This window comes from Impatiens glandulifera, chromosome 6, assembly GCF_907164915.1.
Source record: "Impatiens glandulifera chromosome 6, dImpGla2.1, whole genome shotgun sequence".
In the NCBI taxonomy this organism is placed as follows: domain Eukaryota; kingdom Viridiplantae; phylum Streptophyta; class Magnoliopsida; order Ericales; family Balsaminaceae; genus Impatiens; species Impatiens glandulifera.
The window spans coordinates 11,087,700-11,108,209 of NC_061867.1; the positions used below are offsets into that span (position 1 = coordinate 11,087,700).

At 29.3% G+C, this 20,510-nt stretch overlaps 2 protein-coding genes across 3 annotated transcripts; both read right to left on the bottom strand.

Moving 5' to 3' along the window:
• Nucleotides 1–244: 244 nt before the first annotated feature.
• LOC124941448 (uncharacterized protein C3F10.06c) lies at nucleotides 245–3,015 on the bottom strand. Of its 2 annotated transcripts, none has more exons than XM_047481779.1 (6): nucleotides 2,693–3,015; nucleotides 1,838–2,614; nucleotides 1,513–1,613; nucleotides 1,334–1,442; nucleotides 931–990; nucleotides 245–862 (listed from the first exon to the last, which is right to left on the bottom strand). In XM_047481779.1, exons 1-6 carry the CDS (start codon nucleotides 2,970–2,972, stop codon nucleotides 693–695), a joined length of 1,497 nt encoding a protein of 498 aa, XP_047337735.1. In that variant the 5' UTR covers nucleotides 2,973–3,015; the 3' UTR covers nucleotides 245–692. The 2 variants fall into 2 exon arrangements, with proteins under 2 accessions (XP_047337735.1, XP_047337736.1); XM_047481780.1 differs by having other exon boundaries at nucleotides 1,838–2,609; nucleotides 2,693–2,861.
• Nucleotides 3,016–3,985: 970 nt separating this feature from the next.
• LOC124941763 lies at nucleotides 3,986–7,049 on the bottom strand. Its single transcript, XM_047482116.1, has 14 exons — nucleotides 6,841–7,049; nucleotides 6,583–6,638; nucleotides 6,331–6,508; nucleotides 6,158–6,259; nucleotides 6,011–6,082; nucleotides 5,802–5,918; nucleotides 5,652–5,729; nucleotides 5,518–5,580; nucleotides 5,335–5,431; nucleotides 5,181–5,259; nucleotides 4,893–5,104; nucleotides 4,653–4,798; nucleotides 4,452–4,574; nucleotides 3,986–4,375 (listed from the first exon to the last, which is right to left on the bottom strand). Exons 1-14 carry the CDS (start codon nucleotides 6,922–6,924, stop codon nucleotides 4,223–4,225), a joined length of 1,560 nt encoding a protein of 519 aa, XP_047338072.1. The 5' UTR covers nucleotides 6,925–7,049; the 3' UTR covers nucleotides 3,986–4,222.
• Nucleotides 7,050–20,510: the final 13,461 nt, after the last annotated feature.

The window sequence follows — 20,510 nt, forward strand, 5'->3', positions numbered from 1 at the left end:
TATTATTTCAAAAAAATAATTGTTAATTATGAAGTTTAAAAATTATCACATTAACCAAAAAAATAATAATATTCACTGAGTGAAGATTAAAATATCTTTTCAAGTCCTTTTATATTGAGACTATTTGAAAATAAATATAATTAAATTGGCTAATATATACCTAATTAAAATATATTCAATAACACTTTCATTTAAATCAATACCCCCAACTATCCATGATAAAACAAACCATAGAGAACACAAACACAAAGAAGCTAAAATCACTAAAAACAAACTCTTTAGTCTTGTCAACAAATTATAATCAAAACAAAAAATAAAAAAGCAATCCCATACACTCCCACTCAAAGCTGGTTTATTGTGTTCTTCACTTTATTGGGTTACTCTGCTTTGTAACTTTGCACTATTTAAGATAAATATGTAAATGATGATGAATCAAAGTTAAAGTTGATGCATCCTAATCTATATATATGATGCTGATTGATCAGCTAAAAATTACAATCTTTAAAACCCTTCTTTTTTTTAAAGTAATTTCATTGATGCACCATCATGATGAATCAAATGGACAAAGGGTCCCTTGTGCATTATATAATTGAATAATAAATTATAGAAGAAAAAGAAAACAAAGATCTATGTTTCCTACAGACAAACACTGGTGATCTTGCATGAATAATGTGTATGAATGCATGATGTAGTCAAGGATGAGGACTAACATATTCGCTCGTCAAAAAATTGAAAACCTGTCTCAGATTTCCTCTGGAAGGGCGTGCATTTACCGCATATTTACAAATGAATACCAACCGTTTTCGCATTTCATCTTTCGTAATACACTTCTTACTGTAATTTTTTCCGTCGTCAAATTCTCCTGTTTCAAAAGCTCCTGATTAGTGTTTGAAAATGTACATAAACAAGAAGTTATAGTGGAAAGCCTACCTTCATCGCTGAATAACGATGCCAAGATTGCTAATGAAACACATATGCTAATATCTTCTCCTGAAATTACCAAAGAATGAATATTTAAACCATCGATATGAGACAAGTACTCAAAAAGATGGTAGATGACTCAAACAGAAGGAACTGGTAAAGAGGTTTTAAAGTACTTCAGGTAAGAAGGTATATTTTCTTTAACATTGTTTTAATTTGTTATTGGTTTTGGATTTGGTGATGTTTGAATGTGTCAATGGTTTTAGTTTAATAGGATTTTGAGAATATGGGTTTGTTTAATTTTTTATTTTATTTTTTTTTGGGGGGGGAGAATTGTAAGGGTTTGTATACATGTTTATGTTGGTTGTGCTTAAACGAATAACAATTAACTACAATGAAATAACAGACATACCATTACTACAACAAACCAAAAGCTTCTTTCGCTCTCTTAGATTCAGTTTCGCAAAATTCACTGCACTTTGAAGATGTCTCGATAATGAAAAACGGTCCATTTTTGAGTCCTGCAAAAAGAAAACCATTTGAATACAAAGCCATGCATACAAAGTAATGTTATCGATGAGAGTAGCATACCACCACAGGTAGGCATAGATGTGAATCGGAGTTCTCAAAAGAATCATTGATTATTTCTCTATCACAGTTCAATATGCAGTCGTAATCAGTCCCATTTGCAGCTGCATTCACAAACAGTATCAGGTAAAAAAAAGCTAATAAGACCGGTTATGCTATCTCTATAGAAAATTTTCAATTGTGCAAAATGTTTCATTTTGTTTTGTTGTTTCATTTTGTTTTGTTGTTTATGGAAACGGGTTGTGTTTTAGGGTTTAGGGTTTTCAAATGGCACTATGCCGTTTCCAAAAAAAAAATAACAAGAACATGGTGTGCACATTTTTCATACCTGATTTATACGAACCAACAGCAATATTAGTAGATGCCAGCCAAAATATTGTATGATTTTCATCTGAAGAATTCAAATTGCTCGCAATGTCAAAAGTAACATCTTTTTCTTCCATTGAAACATAAGCATTGCTTCTTAATGAAATCTGGGGAGCATGATGTCCCCTTTGAGCACGATAAACTCTGTCTTTCTCAACAATATCAGCTACCTTCTGATTGCATAGTTCAGGCCCGAAACTAATAAGATCGTAAACATTATTCCAAAATAGTTTTGGTGATAAACCTCTAGACCAACTTTCTTCATCATCACCTGCTCCAGCTATGTATGTCCAACTGAATTCCGAGTTAGTCTTATGTTGAAAATTGCTGTTAGTAGAAGATGCAGACAAAAGTATGATAGGTGTAAAATCCCACGAATCATAATCAGGTACTTCATTTAACCAGATAACAGTCCTCTGCGAAATCCATAGAACCCGCAATGGCTTTCGCAAGGAAGAAGACAAAGAGGCAATATCAGCCCCGCTAGCTTCCAACTGTTCAGTCCATCTTTCTAATCGATCTTCAATTGAAGCTTTCTCCGTTTTAGAAACCCATAATGGTAAATGCAAAGAGCAATCCCAATTTGAGCTGATATTCTCAGTCGCTTCATATCTCTTCCTATAGTTCATAATCGCTCGATTCAAAACACATGTCCAGATAGGTATTGTTTTTGACATACTATCTGGAAATCTCTTTCCTTTTCTAGTTGAATCAACAATCATACATCCTCCTTTCTGCCCTAACGAATAAAAATAGAGAAATCACACTACATATCACTAACTAGCAATACTTCAAATTCAAATTCAAGAAAAGTTACCAGCGAGTAAGGCAACATGGAGATTGAGACGAGAGGTGTTGAAGGACCAGTTATTGTTGTGTCCGTCGGTGGATTTGAAGTAACAGGTGTAATGGAAGTTGGAAGAATACCAGAGACCACATCGGAGATTGGCGATAAGAGGGAGTTCCGGCCATAGCTGCGAGATCTCTCCGACGAATATTGAATCCTCGTAGATTGAACGTAGAGCGTTGTAGAGGGAGTTATCTTTCTTCTTTATCGTTCTTGCGACTCTGTATATGCTCTGTCTCTCTTCCTCCATTGCTGATTGTAACCCTAAAACCTCTTTGTTAGGTTTATCAATTTCACCATCTCCCACTATTTGAATTTATTTTTATTTATTACAATTTTTTTATTGTCAAGAGTTAAAATTAAATAGTTATATTTGTTTTCACTTTGTATAAAAATAAATTATATTTAGCTTTATTTTAATATGATTTTTGGCATTATTTAGTGGGAATGTTTTATTTTTTAAATTATGATATAAATTATCCATTTGAAAATTAGTATTTTGCTATTGAGTTTTTTTTAGATCATTGATTGATAATTTACATAATTTTTTTTTTATTTTATTTGTAAGGCTACACTTGTTAAAAATGCAAATTATATTTCAGGTTGAGTATACTGTTCAAATTGTTCCGTAATATTTGTGGCTCCGATTTTATCGTGATTATGTCAAGACACAAATAAACATATATAAATATTGAATGGTCAAATTATGGCTTCTTATTGGGATCAATGGAGATTTCGAACATCTTATTTTAAATATCACAATTTAGGGTTTTTTTACTTAGTTAAAATATACCAAATGAGATTTTGTTTCCAAACGCAATTAAGTTAATTTTATGTATTATTTATAAATAAATAAAATATCTATGTCACTAATTTAATTACTGAATTTTAGCGAATTGCTAATTTTAACTATCAAATTTTAGATAATCGAATAGTCAAAACCCACAATAAAATTCAGTAGTTAAATTAATGACTTATATATTTTATTTTTTATTTATAGAATGAATAAGTTAACTTTAACGATAAAAAACCCTAAATTGTGATATTTTGAAAAATAAAATGTCCATCTCAAAATTCTTCAAAACCAAACTGGACAAAAATGGTAAAAAAAATAAATCTCTCAAATAGAATAAGACAATACAATCAATATACTCTCCGACTCTATTCTCCCCCTAACCCTAATGTTTAGAAGATTAGATTATAATAATTTGAAAGAAATGAAAATAAAATTCCATATCATACCATACCAGCTAATGATGAAACAAGAAATAATAATATTACTTGTTTCATCATCTAATAAACATAAGAAATGAATTCTATTGCACATTCTAATTTCCTCTTCTTCCTTTTTTTTTTAAATTAATGAACTTAAGATATGAAGATCATTACAAGATACAAGATCAATAATCAATTGATTCAATCTGATAATGAAATAATAATCAATCAATGAATTCTCCCTTGCCCTTGAAACTTGAAAGTCCCGCGAATTCCCACTCATTCCTACACTTCAAATTTCTTCGGCTGCCACCAATGCGACAATGTTTTCGACAAAGAATGAAGTATCGAACATCTAGGTACCACCCCTTTCCTCCCATGCAAATTCTTTCCTCCCAAATCCGTAAATTTTGAACTTTTATCCATGCTTCTATCAATCTTCATACCCAAAACAACAACATAAGCATGTTTTTGTGCAGTTTTTGTGACAAAATACTAATTTTCAAAAGCTTACCTTGCTAATCTTCCCGTTTTTTAAATGGTATCGAATGCCAGACCAGTTGATCGACTGGGAAAAATGTGATCGGAATGCAGCAATTGGGTATAGAAAATTGTCAACCAGCATTGCAATAAAGACCTGTCACAGTAGAGATTAAACTTTAAAGCAAAAGAAAAAACTATTGAATCTTATTGACTCTTTCGAAGAAATTCTTACAAGGCACCAATTATATGAAGCCAGTGACATTTTAGGAGCCTCAGGAGATAGCAAATTGCAGAGTTTAACTTCTATTCTTGTTAAGTTCCATACTGATGCAAGTTCAATCAATGTGCATATAGCTTGCCCAATTACGAGTTTCATTCCTGAAATAGGAGTGCCCGAATTATGGATCCAAATGCGATTATATATGAGAAATCTATACAAATCATGACAGCCGAAGAGGAAGTAAGTACTAACCGCTAAAAACAGGTTTGATTTCACCCTCTCGAAGTTCTTTCGAGTAAATAATGATTGCTGCAGCAAGATGAGTTAGAGCCATAATGTATGGAACTACAAATCCCCAAGATAGATAGCAATGGACAGAAAATAATGCTTTGTTCATCCTCCAGTTAACATTTGAGGTATATGATTCTAGAACAAATGTTTGCTTCCTTAAATAATTCCAATATCTGCATGGAAAATGGAATCAAACATTTTGGTTTTCTAACAACAGCAGCATTGAAATCATCTCTAAACTAAGCAAACCTTGAGAAAGTAAGATCACTCCCAAGGGGGTGAGGGAAGACAGCGACGGGTGGCGATGTTATTAGCCTCTTGTTAGCACCTGAAAGAGAATATAGTGTTACCAAATATAAATAGCTTTTCCCATCAAAGAATAATTGAAGATAAGATTATATACCAGCAATGGCTGCAAGAGTCATATCATCTGAGTAACCCCCATCTTGAAGTTTTGAAACTACCCCATGCTTATTATTTCTGAAATCATCTGCATGCATCTGAGAAAAGAAATAAATAAAATTTGATATAGACATGAGAATTATTAGGAAAAGAATGGAGTCAATTAATTATTTAAGTTACTTGCCATCATACAGCCTCCCCACAAAAAGAATGTCTTCCCACCAGTAGCAAAACCCATAGAACAAGGCTGTAAACAAAGTCATTAATTTCTTTTTAGAACAGTATAGAGCAATAATGGAAGCTAATAATGTGTCTTACCATGTGATATTCATATATGCAGTAACTTCCCAAACTCCCAGAAGGTAAATCCAATGGATAACCAGTTTGAATGAATATCTACATATTATTAGAAGTGGTAAGAAAATCGCATTTCGTTAGTCCACCAATAGTTTAGTTAGGAAAATGTACCTTGGGATTTTTTTCCATTTCGGAAGTAAGGGCTCCAATTGAACCAGGATGCAGTCTAACATCGTCATCTAGAAACAACACGTATTTGCTGTCTTTGTGCATATTAGACACCCCTACCTGCGTAATAACACTTTTATCCATTATGTATCATAGAGGTAAAACCGATTACAGAACAAAAAGAGGTAGAAAAAGAAGTCATTCACACTGACCAGCTGATTGTGGATCTTTTGGCTACATGTCTTTGACAAACCAGCTACAACAATCTTTCCATCAACTTCATCCTGAACCATATAGATAAGATTTCATCAGAGAACTATTCAGAAGAAAAGAAATAACAATGATCTAACTACAACCACCTTATAATCTTCCAATAAGCGAGATACAGCCTTGTAAGCAGGATCATCTGTTCTATCTACGACAAAAAGAAACTCGAGAGGGCCACCATATAAAGATGTAATCTGAAAATTGATAAATAGTTAATAATCTCAACAAAATAATAACCTACATCAAATTATTAGAACCGCCTTACCTGACTTCTCCAGTTATGCAAATTATGTTCTCCAAATCCTTTAAGAGGCATCACTACACTCACTTTCGGCAAGTTAATTTGATTACAATGCTCAAGTTCATTAATATCATGACAAAGAAATGAAAAATCGTTGTCTCCATTCACATCATTATCTTCCATACGCCTAACCTCCCTATTCCTGTAACCAAAAACTGATACTGAGAATCTGTGTACATACATTGCAGCAGCCATAGTTTTGGATCTCAAACATACCTCACGTATGCAGCAAGTATCCATCCAAAAGCAAGTGCTAAACAGATGAAATATCCCTACAACACAATACATATTGACTGATTTAGCTAAGAACTTCCACGTATCGTATTGCAATCATGTTTAGAAGCTAAAAACCTTAATTCTAAGATACATTTCCTAAAACTAAAGCCATAGACTATTTATACACAGTCTATATCGAGAATTTCCAGTTTGAGGATCGAAACAGCAGGAATCAAGAAGAATAAGATGTAAAGGAACCTGGATCTGAATAGCTTGTCCTAGAGGAGAGCAGAAAGCACTGCTGGCGGAGATGAAGAGCGAATCGAGAGAGGAAAACGGCATTGTGTTGTCTTCTTCAGTCTGATTGAGTATCGGTCTGTAGCTATGAATCCGAAGCAGAGTGTTGTTATTGATGGATTCAGACGACGGCCATTGAAGAACAAGGAAAGGAGAAGTTTGAGAGAGAAAGAGAGAATAATGTGAGAGCGGGTAAATTTATATTCAGGAGACGAACGATCGAACGAATGAACGAACGCCTTTATTAAGCGCCAGTTTGTTTGTTTGTTTGAGTATATATTCACTAAATTTACTAATTTCTTTCTTACAAAAACAATTTTCAAATTATTTTATATAATATTGTTTTTTAATCAATTTTAGTAGAATCTCTATTCTATTTATTTAATATAAATATTATCTAAATTATAAGGTTTTTTCGGTTTAATTAACTTAAAGATTATTTCATTTTTTTATATTATTAAATAATTTAATTTATTAATTAAAATATTAAAATATATTTTAGGTTAAGTTTTTATTTTTATTTTATTATTATATATTAATATTTTAAGTTTTTTATCAAAAATTTTATATAACTCAATCAACAATTTATTTTTATTTTTAAAGAAGTAGGTTTTTTTTTTGAAAAAAAAAAGTTAGTAGAAAAGACAATAATTTGATTTTTGGTTTCCTTTAAAATAAATAAATATATTCTTTTTGGATAATAAATAAAAGATAATGATTTTTTAAATAAATATTTTATTTACTCAATAAATATTAAATTTTAAAATTTGAGATAACTATGAGAAAAGAGTTTATAAAAATATGACTATAAAAGTAATATTAAATTGATTCACATAATATTGTCAAAAAATAATCATTTTTATCCTATTATGATTTTCTTTTATATTTTTTAGAATTTAAATATATAAAGTTTAAAATCTGTGTAAAATTAAACTTCTTTTAGACTGAAATAATAAATTGAGGCTTTTTATTGGAATTAATTGTAATTTGGGAGATTTTCAATTTCACAATTCCAAACTTTTTATTGGAAGTCAATTGCAATTTAGGACCTCTTTTTTTGAATCTCACAATTTAGGACTCTTTATTGGGGACCAATTGTAATTTTGGACCTCTTATTTTGAGCCTTACAATTTGAGGCTCCGCATTGTCAGGTTTGTACAAAATGAGGTTTTGCCCTAACCGACATGGACTTTCGTCAAAAATGTTATTATGTGGCCACATTAGTATAATTTAGAATTAAATGTCAATGTTAATTTTTTAATTATAAAGATCACGAAATATATTTTTTTTTATGGATGTTCATGTCCGTTAGAGCAAAACCCAATTTTGTACAAACCTGACAATGTGAAGTCATAAATTGTGAAATTCAAAAGAAGATGTCCCAAATTACAATTTGGCTCAATAAAGAGCCCTAAATTGTAAGGTTCAGAAAAAGAGATCCCAAATTATAATTTACTCCAATAATTAGCCTCAAATTGTAAGGTTTAAAAGAAGAGATCTTAAATTGCAATTGACCAATAAGGAATTCTAATTTGTTATTTCGATAATTATTTTTTAATGATAGAATGAAAGTTGCGGACTAAATAATAAAAATTAATAAAATTTTAACATTATATTTGACCTTTGATTGACAAAACTAAATACATTATATATTCCATTAATAATAATAATATGTTGATATATAAAATTAAATAAGAATAATACATTCATCAATAATTCTTGAAATAAATAAATATAATAAAAACAAGAAAGTGGGGGTTGAAAAGTTAGGGAAATGTGTGAGTTGGCAAGAGAGGGAAAGGTGGTGGGGATCTTTGGCATAAGATGCTTCTTTCTCCAATCGGAATCTCAAAAATTCTAATCTTTTTATAATTTTTTATTTTATTTTAAAATTTATTTTTAAAACACTTTAAATTGAATTATGTGTAAAATTTGATATTTTATTGTCTAAAATTCATTTTTATTATATTTCCAATACAAATTTTATTTAATGATTTATCTCAAACAAATTTTATTGAAAAAAATAATAATATTAAAAGTTAACATTACCCTACCACCATTATGATTACAACGCATATGTAATACTTTGTTAAACAAATTTTATTAAATTAACCTAACACTATCAATAAAAATATATTTTCTTTCTACAATCTTTATTTAAATTTAAAATAATTACTTGAATATATATACATATATAGATAGAGACAGACAAAAGAGGGATAAAAATAGATTTGGAGTATCCAAAAACAGGCAATTACCTAATTTAGGTGGAAGTTTCCTAATCTGTCGGTAAAGAAATAAGATTTGAGGAAATAGAGAGGTAATGAATTAAGAAAGTCCTTCAAATATAAGACAAGAACATCAACAGTTCAAAGGATGAACAAGGAAGAAGGGAGGCCAATGTTTAAAAAATGTGTTTTCAAATGAAACCCTAGTAACAAAGACAATAAATAAGAATGTTTTAAAATATTGAAGTTCGATTGTTGAAAAAGAGATTTACGTACAAATTACGTTACGTGACGACATGTGAATTATTATCGCATAAACAGTTTAATGTTGCTAGCTTAAATGATTACAAATTTGATTTTCATTAATACTTCTTAAATTGAAGTAGGTCGATGAAGCTAGTTTTCTAAAAAAATTAACTTATTTTGAACTAGTTTTTGTTTTGCGCTCTCTAAGAACTAGTGAAGAGGTTCTATCCTTGCAAAAATTGAGAAATGTATTTAACTTTCCTAACCATTATATGTAAACAATACTTTTTTTTTATGGAGGGATATCTTGGTAGGTAAATTAATTTTAAAGACTATATGCATTAAAGCAATTTTTGAAACATTGAAATTACAAAGTGAGTAGGATATTATGATTCCTTTTTTTGATTGTTTTGTGTCTATTTTTTTTAATCTTGTTTTTGCTTTGTTTAAGTGATTTTCATAAAAGCTCCTTAATTGGTATTAAAAAAATTTAATAATGTATAATATATATTGTTTATTGTACCTTTTTTTTAACATCTTTTGGATTGATTGAAATGAAACTCTCTTTAGAAAAATATTAAGATTTCTTTCTATCACCATAAATTTTATGATAAGTGCTTATTTACAAAAGAAAAAGAAAAATATAAGACTTAATGGAATTGTTAGTATATGTAGATGAGTATTGGTAACTGGGAATAATTTGAAAGAAATAGATAAGACTTAATGGAATTGTTAGTATATTTAGATGAGTATTTTATATATCTTTGAAATTTTCAACAAAATTGAACTAAGCTACCAACACAAATTTGTGTCAAAATCCATAAAATTGGTTAATTTTGTATTTCTTCTATTATATGAATCATTGAATAAAATTTTGCTACAAAGTTGCCCAGTTTTGAAAATAAAATAAATAATAAATTAAATAACAACAAAATTATAAAAGTTCATTTTTTTAAATTGAATAATATGTTACACAACAATTTTTACATGACATAAAAGGAAAAAGACTCACTTAGACGTATGTACTTGTACAACTAACTCACTTAAACTAGTTCACTTAGACGTATATAGTAATAAAGGTTTATTTAAACGTATGTACTATCAATAATTGGCTCATTTAGTCTCTTTTAGTAAATCATGATTAATTTTTATTTTTTAATTTATATATTTAATAATTAAATATTAATATATTTTCTCTCTCATTCTTTTTCATTTATTTTTCTATTTATTTTTATCTTTTTTATTATTTCTATGAACATTTATTATTGATTATTTTAATTTTATTATATATATATATATATATGAGCATTCATAATTAATTATTTTAATTTTATATTTTTTCTTCTTTTTTATATTTTTTTCTTATATTCACATAGATTATTAATTATTTTAAAATTGTTTGGTCCAATGATTGAATATAACAATTAAAATTCTTTTAACCATGAAAATATTTTCAACAATCAAAATTCTTCAACACAAAAATAATTTAATTAAGAATTAAAAATTGGATAATAATAAAAACTCATTCATCAAACCCAAAAGAGTAATAATCAAATATTAGACAAAACAATGCACATTACTACTATAAGTATAAGTCGTGAATAAAAATTAAATAAAAAAATATTAATTTTATTTTTTTTATATTAAATTAAATAATAAAAAATCATTCAAAAAAATATTACAGTAAAACATAAAATTTATAAATAAGTTGTTAAACTTTTTTCAAAAATGAGAATTTAAGTAATATGAGAAATAAAAACTAATAAAAAAAAATAACATATAAAGAAAAATTAATATTAAAATAAAAAAATAAGAATAAAATAAATTACCTGATTTAATTAATGAAAAAGAAGGAGAGAAAATATATTAATATTTAATTAATAAATATATAAATTTAAAAATAAAAGTTAACCATGGTTATTAAAAGAGGCTAAATGAGCCAATTTTTGATAGTGCATATGTTTAAATGATCTTTTATTAGTACATATGTTTAAGTGAGCTAGTTGTATAAGTACATACGTCTAGGTGAATTTTTTTTCTATATATAATAATGCTTAATTCTTGAATTGCTCTAAAGGTTGGGTCGAACGTTGCGATTTATTTAGATTTTGATGTGAGTATAAATGAGTACGGGTTAGAAAAAATATAAATATATTTGAATACAAATTGGAAAAGTTTGACTCTAGATATTTTTACATTAATATATATATATATATATATATATATATATATATATATATATATTTGTCTCCTTATATATTAACTAATATATTTTTATTTTTATTAATATATTTTTTTTATATTTTTTTTATATTGTTTATTATTATTATTTATTTTATTAATTATTTTATCATCTATATAATTATATATTAATAAATAATTATATATATACATAATAATTATATTTATATTTTATATTTTATAATTTATATAATTATATTATATATATATATAACAACATATTTAAAATAAATGATCAAAAACATACCTAATATATATATATATATATATATATATATATATATATATATATATATATATATATATATATATATATATATATATATATATATATATATATATATATATATAATTATAAATTGAAATCAACAATCACGAGTGGTTTAACGGTCAAAGTGTTCACATTTCATATATGAGACCATGATTTCGAATCTCTTATAATGTGAATTTGAATATGGGTATGACAATGGTGGTTGTATATATGTGGTATAAGACAAAAATGACAATGATAATTGGTGGTGATATATATATGGGGATGAAATAATTGAGGTGAGAATTTGAGAAAATGTGTTATTGCATTGTGGTGATATATATTGGGATTAAGATATGTTTGTATAAGACTAAAATGACAATGGTCATTAGTGGTGGTATATCTATGGGGATGAAGAAATTGAAGGAAAAGATATGGTGATATAAAACTAAAATGATAATAGTGGTTGAATATGTGGGTGAGAATTTGAGAAAATGTGTTGTTGCTTAGAAAATTCATTAAATAAAAAAGAATTTTGATCAAATTATCTTTATTTGGTCTTCCTTTTCAGTTTGTTTATAAAGTAGTTTGAACTAGATAAAATATTATTATTGGCCCACGGGTCTAAAATTACATAATACAAAGATATTATTTTTCCTACCATATAAGATATTGCACTAAATCGCAATTTGTAATGGACTAAGAAAGATATGATGATGATGAAATGATTTTTTGCAATGAACTCCTTTGATTCACATCCGTGAATCTTGACTATATTACTGAAATGGTAAAATTTATGATCATTAGTTTTTTTTCTATTGATTTATAATTATTATCAGGTATCAAGATTACAAAACATTAATAGATTGTCAATTTTATGTGTTGATTACATTTCATTACCTGACTTGATTTGACGTATTTCATGAGATTACCATTATTTGTTTTCTTCTATAATATAAGCTCACGTTTTCAATATTCGTTACCTAAGTTAGTGAAGAATCGTGTAAATATTTAAACCTTCTATATTGCTTTAATATTACTCATGGTTCTCATATTTTTTGAGTGTTTGGTTTTAGAATTTCTAAAAAGACTTTTTTTGAGCTGCTGAGTAAATTTGATGAGATTAAAAAGCTTAAATATTTGTGACAATCTTGCAGACCACATGATAAAAGTTTAAGTCAATTATTTTTCTTAATTATTTTTTTTTAGATATCAATGTATAGAAAACAATATAATGCAAATTCGCAATATCTATGTTTAAGCTAGGAAGAACATGCAACAAATGTACTAAATAATTTGAATGGAAGCTTGATAATTATCATTGTATTTATATATATACTATTATTTTTTATTAATATAATTATAAACTTTTTCTTATGATGATTTATCAGAACGACCCATCATTATTGACTTCTCATAAATAACAAACTTTCGTGAAGACACGTGTAGTCAATGCGAGAAGAATATATACAACCGTTTTGACTATTATAACATTATGCATTTCAAAAATGTTGATAGTTAATGAATTTTATTATTTTTTACTCTTACAAATATCAAAGATTTTCATTACTAATATCACAAAAGTTAACACAAAATTTTAACCACTTTCATGTCAAAACTCTCAAAAATCGAATTAAGGGTAACACATACACTTTTTCCATTGTTATTTTAAATTAATTTATACACATTCTGTAAGCATAAAAATTTGACCTACCCTACTTTTACAAATAATATTATTATTTATAATAATATTAAAATAATACTTTGAATTTTTAAATTCAAAATAACTCAAAAAGAGATTAAAGATCATGATTAATTATGTGATAATTAAACCATAATTAGGAAAATTAAATCAAAAAATAATTTGAGGATAAACCATTGTATTTATTTTACCCAAATTAAACCTAAGAAGGGGTTGAAATTATGTAATTATGATTTTAAACATAAATTATGTATAATTTATGGCATAAAACAATTAAATAAATACACAAAATACCAAAAAATATAAATAATGTACATAATTTTTATTATGTTTCCAAAAATATTTTTTGTGAAGAAAAATGCAAGAAAAGTGTTAAAATTTGATTCAATAACCCTTTTATAAAAAATAAAATTGATAATTGGGTGTAGCCGAAAATATGAAATTAAATTGCAGTAGGATCCTGGGTCATTGGATCAGCACTGGATTTTCATCCAGCACCTATGAATCAGCCACACCTGCTAGCTGTAACAGAGCACGTGCGTGCCCAGTCCACACAGAAACAACTAGTGAGACATCAAGTTCGTTAGCCCAGATCGACTAGTACCAACGGAACGCTGCCGGATCGCCAACAACACGATTTGGACAGATCAAAACGACATCGTTTTGATAGTCTTATTCGCAAAATCCTACAACCCGCGACGAACTTCGGTATCTTCTAGAAGCTCTAGCTTCTTCATTAGTTGATCTTATCCTTCTATTTTTGTTCCTACATGCTCGCCTTATCCTCGTCTTTAATAACCCTATACATATGATCGACACCTTAGCCTAGAACTATGCTGCTATGATTAGGATAGAATTAGGCATAAGATCTTCGATCATCAAATTGAAGTCTAATTCCTCCTCCTAACCGACCTAAAGCTACTATAAATAGTCCTTAGGTGATTCTCCATCAATCCATCAAACAAATAACTCATATTACAGTCGAAATCAAAGATTCAAATTTCGACAAAGAACAGGTTTTTGTGAAAACTATCTCCAACGATCAAACATTTGATCTAGACTTCTAGAAAGCTTCCAATACATCCTTTGAGTTTTATCCAACGAGTTCAATCGTTAAACGTAAGGAGTCCAATTGTTGGTATGCATCTAAATCCTCTGTAATTCGATTTATAATTAAAAATTGATTTTTTCAAGTTTGATCAGTTTGATCTGTTCTAGGGTTCAATTGTATGGTTTATTTGTTTAGAATCAATCCTTAGATGCTATATGAACTTTCTGTTGAAAGATAATTGATCAAATCAACCTTGAACTAAAAAATTGAAAATTTGAATTGAAAATCTGGATTTTTTTTAAAATTCATGTTCTTGAGTTTAAATCTTGTTTTTTATTCAAATAGTTGCTAAACATGTTTGTAAATATGTTAGGATGATTTTCAGATCACTATAACATCATCTCGATCATGTAATTTTGAATTTTGATGTCATCTTAAAAAGTTGTTATAGAGCTTCTATGATGTTCTTGTTTTGGTTGTGTTCAACTATGTTCATCATTTCAAAGTTAATGAAACAATAATTAGACCTTGAAATGACCTAATTCAAAAGATCGCAAATTTTGACATAAAAATAGTTTCTAAAAATTGATCTTTGTAAAGATCAATTGATTGTGATTAGGATTCGTGCTTTTGTTCCCCATAATCATATGAATCATATGTAACAGGCAGATTATGATTTCATGATCTGTATCAAAAGTTAATTCTTGACCAAATCAAAAAGACTCGGTCCCCGACGATCGAGTCCTGTAGGACCGGGACCGAGAAACAAGACCGAGGATCTTCGGTCTGGATCGAGACCAATGACCGATGTTCTTGAGTCAGGACCGAAACCGATGACCTGTGTTCTTAAGTTAGGACCGAAACTCAAGACCGATGTTCTTAAGCAAGGACCGATGAATTCAATCGAGAGGTCTAACATGGGACCGAGCCTCTTAGGTCCACGACCGATAAAACCTAGACTTGGGACCGAGCCTCCTAGACTTAAGGCCGATCAACCTGAGTTCAGTACCGAGTAGTCCAGTTCGAGACCAAGCCTCTCGAACCTAGGACCGAGCCCTCTAGTCCCTTGACCCATGCTCCCGAGCCCTGATCCAGACCTCCCCGATCTAGACCGAGCTCATCCGAGCCTAGATCGACAAAACCAGACCCTAGGACTCCGGTCCTAAGGCATTTTCAAATAATTCTAAAAGGTCAAAAAATGATATTTAAATACTTTTGGGATGTTTTCTAAACAAATATTTTGGCTAAGGCCCTATTTGGAATTTATTTTTAAATTCTAACATTTTTTTGATAATTTTGTATAATTATTTACGTAATCTAAACTTATCATTGTTTAGGATCTCGTACTACTAATTAAAGAAAATAAATCTTATAATAACCGGACTCTATTTATTTTAAAATAAAACCGTCCTTTGACGGGTGCAGAGGACATAGCGTGAAAATCATTTCCCGAGTATAACCAAAATCCAAACCCTTTATAGAAACTCTAGTATAAAGTACGTTTATACACGTAAATTTTACTGAGTTTTCTAAAATCATTTAGCGATTCTGTTTTCAAATAAATAATCATTAAATTAGTTATGTTTAATTAATTTAAACCGGGTTTTGGCCAGATTATTATTTGACCCCCAGATTATTAAAATTTGAATAAAGTTAATTATTTTTATAATTAATTTCCAAAGCTCATAGGTATTTTAAAAAATCTTTTAAAATAATATTTTATTTTAAAACAAAGATTTCCTAATACGCAAACTAATGTTGAAATGCATCGAACCTCGAGTCACCCCGTGATATTCCCTGTATTGCCATTTGTCATCCAAACACGTGCTAAGCTATGACATATGAACAGGGTTCTAGCACCATGCCAAATGTGCCAAAAGAAAAAGAGGAAAGCAAATGAAGCATGCCCAAGGTAAACCAACCCCTTGAACTAAACACCATCAGATTTTAAAGTAACACGATCTAATTCAAAATTTTCACCCAACTGATCGCGTTTAGCATTTTTTTCACAGTAACAGGGTCAGGGTCACTATAACTGACTCCATTGAGTTCGCCGCCATAGAACTCAACCGTTACACCTACTTGTTCGACACTGTATTTTGATTATTCTCTTCGAAAAGGAACGTCAGCATTACAAATTTTGTTGTTGTCTACCAAAACAGCTATAAATGTTTTAAAAAGAGTAGGCGCACGATGTACAAAAAGTTCATGTATTTCCTTATCTCTAAATAGATGGTGTCCTAACCATCTAATAATTATTTAATCCCCATTATCCATGGAGCCTATCCGGAATGATCCCACTTGGCTGGATTATTAGCAATGTAATCATAAAAAGCTAATTTTTCGAGAATCATAGACCAAGCTTTTGTTGAACTTTGATTTTCAGCTAAACTAGCACTAAATTTTCGATATATCTCTTGCTGAATAACAAGTAGGCCCAAATAATTCGATTAGGGTAGTTATTGAATCATACCACATAGTCCCGATAATTACAAAAGCTGCAATAAAGACAACATCGATACTACTAGAAAGGACAATTTCAATACTGCCCATACGGAGTCCTTTATATAGACGTTGGGAGGACGAATGCTAAGATGGAATAGGCCCGCTAATATCCCTAATATTCCTGCTGCAATATGATCAGAGGCTATTCTTCCCGCAATAAAAAAGATCAAACCTTCCACGCCCCACGCTGGACTTACAGGTTGAACTTTTCCCGTTAGTCCATAAGGATCGGATACCCATATTCCAGGACCATACAAGCCTGTTACATGAAATGCACCAAAACCAAAGCAAGCTACCCCTGATAGAAATAAATGAATTCCAAAGATCTTGGGCAAATCCAAAAAAGATTTTCATGTACATTCATTAGAAAAAAAATTCTAAATCATAATACACCCAATGCCAGATAGCTACCAAGAAGCACAAGCTAGAAAAAACAATATGTGCCCCAACTAAACAAACCTTCATAACTTCAAATACCCGGATTTATTATAGTCCCTCCTATAATACTCCAACCACCCTAAGAATTGGTTATTCTAAATGAGTCATGAAAGGTATAACAAACATACTTTGTTTCCACATTTGATCAAGAACATCATCAGATGTATAAAAAACGACTAATTCATACAAAGCCATCTAACCGACCCAACCAACAACTAGAGTTGTATGCATTATATGGATCGAAAGCAACTGAACGGGATCATTCAACACAATGGTATGTACATAATACCAAGGAAAACCCATGAAAATACCCCTTAAATAAAAAAATAGACAATGTGTTACTTTATAGCATGAAAAAAAGACTATAGTTTGGCTATGACTAGGCTATAGATCTCCCTTGTTCGGTGAATTCTTTTCGAGAAATGGTTAAGAATTGCTGCATTTTGTTGGCAATAATAGAATAATTCTCTTTTTAGTTAGAAAGAGAAGCATATTTATTCTATACTCCATAAGTACCAATATGCAAATGGGGGATTGAGACTATTTTCAATGAGGAAATGTGCATATACTTATGTATCATTAAAAGGACTTATTCCTACTAAAATTGACTTTATTTATGTATGAATTTTTCTAATCTCTCTATGGATAAAATGTGTTGAAAACAATATAATATTACTATCCGAGTCAAAAGACAATAATAGTATTTTTACGTTTCCACGTCAAAGTAAAACCGTAAAACACAGTACTTAGTTCTTTTTTGGATGCCTATTGGTGTTCCAAAAGTCCCTTTTCGAAGTCCTAGAGACGAAGATGCATCTTGAGTTGACGTATAGTGCGACTTGTCAAATATATTGGGTCATATGGAATTTCCCCATTTTCTCCCTCAATCGAGATAACCTCTGTTTCACCCCAAAGAAAGATTAATCATCCAAATTTTGGAGCGTGAAGTGCAATTAGACCTTTTTTGGGGGGGGGGGGAATTCAAATTATTTTCAATTAAACCCTAAACCCTAAACTCTCCCAAAAAAAACAAAAAAATTTAAACTCTAAACCTTAAAATAAAGTATTCATGCTCCATTCAGATAAACCCAAAATGTACATATAATTACTACTTAATCCTATTTGATTTCTATTCGTTTAGAAAGATAAAGAGAGGGAGCTCAAACTATTAATTAATTGAGTAAAATGGATTCATCCATAAAATATTTGGAGAAATGCATAAATAAATTAAAAAAATAAAATCATAGAAAAAGAAGTGGTAAATGGAACATTTGTCCTATATGTGCAAATAATAGGGCGGATCTTTACCCGGAGTAGAGCATAAACCTAAAAAAATTGAAGAGGCCCATTCAGGAACAAGAAAATTATATCATGATTTGGACAAGATCTCGATAAAACAATACATCAATAAAAAGTTAATTCGATACAATAAGCTTAATGATTTCCCTAGCAGGTTGGAATCTACACATTGATTCTTTTTTTAACCGAACCTTCTTGAAAAAGTATTTTAACAATGTTTTCAGTTTTATTAGTAGATGCTATTTAAACCAAACGGTTTTTTATCCATGTCATCATTTCGTATAAAGATTATTATCTTTGCAATCATGTCCTTCCCATGATGGAATACAAATATTAATACCTCCAAATTTGAATATAATCAACATGTTTTTTTATGAGTATAAATTATTTCAATTTTTTTTAATGAAGTTTTAAAAGGTATATGCATGAGACATGATCTACTAATTAAATTAATATATTTCTTTCCAATAACTTACTCTAGCCATATCACATTTTCATTTTATAATACCTCAAGATCCAATGAAACTATTTTAGTAAAACTTAATTGTCGTAATTCCCAAGCGATCGAACCAAAAACGCGAATTCCTTTTGAATTTCTTTCTTGATCATTAAGAACTATAGCGTTATCATCGTATCGAATTATCATATTGTTGTCACGTTTGAGTTTTTTAGGGGTACATACAATTACAGACCACTTCTGATCTTTCTAGGGGCATATTTGGCACTGCTTCTTTAATCACAACGACAATAATTTCGTCGATATGTACATATCGACGATTACTAGCTCCTATGATTCGAATACACATCAATTCTCGAGCCCCACTAATATCTGCAACATTCAAATAAATTTGGGGTTGAATCATATCATTTTTATATGCTCTTTCAATGCACTATGCAAGGATCCAAGAAAAAAGAAATATTATTTTGTCAAAAAACCTGCTATTGTTTCATTCCCAATACCTATTTTTTTTTTTTTACATCCTTATCCCGATCCTGAAATAATAAATTGAGTTCGTATAGATATTTTGGACGTCGTTATTGAAATAACATTTATGGCTATATTTTCTGAAACTCTACCCATTTCATAAAGTATTCAACCCGGTTTAACAACAGCAATCGGGGATCCTTTCCCTGAACCCATACGTGTTTCTACAGTTCTTATTGTAATTGGTTTGTCTGGAAATATACATACCCATATTTTCCCACCACAACGTGCATTATGGGTTATTCCTCGTCGACCCACTTCTATTTATCTAGATGTGATCCAAGCGGGTTCAAGTGCTTGAAGACCATATTTACCAAAACAAATATGATTACCTCGAAAAGATATTCTCTTCATTCGTCCTCTATGTTGTTTACAGAATCTAGTAAAAGATTATAGTTGATGGTTGTTCCTAAATTTTATCTCTATTACAAAGTTGGACATGAGAGTTTTTTCTCATCCATCTCCTCGCGAATAATAGAATTCAAAAAAGTTAATTTGATTAAGATATATGTATATAATTAATAATAGATAATCATTTGAGTCGCGGGATTCTTTGAAATTTTTTATAATTAATTAGTAAGTTGTATGTCTTTTTGGATATCTAATTCTACATATTAAACATATATGTTTCTTAGAATAGTATTTTTTTCTTAATTATTTATAATGAAAATATTTTTAATATATAG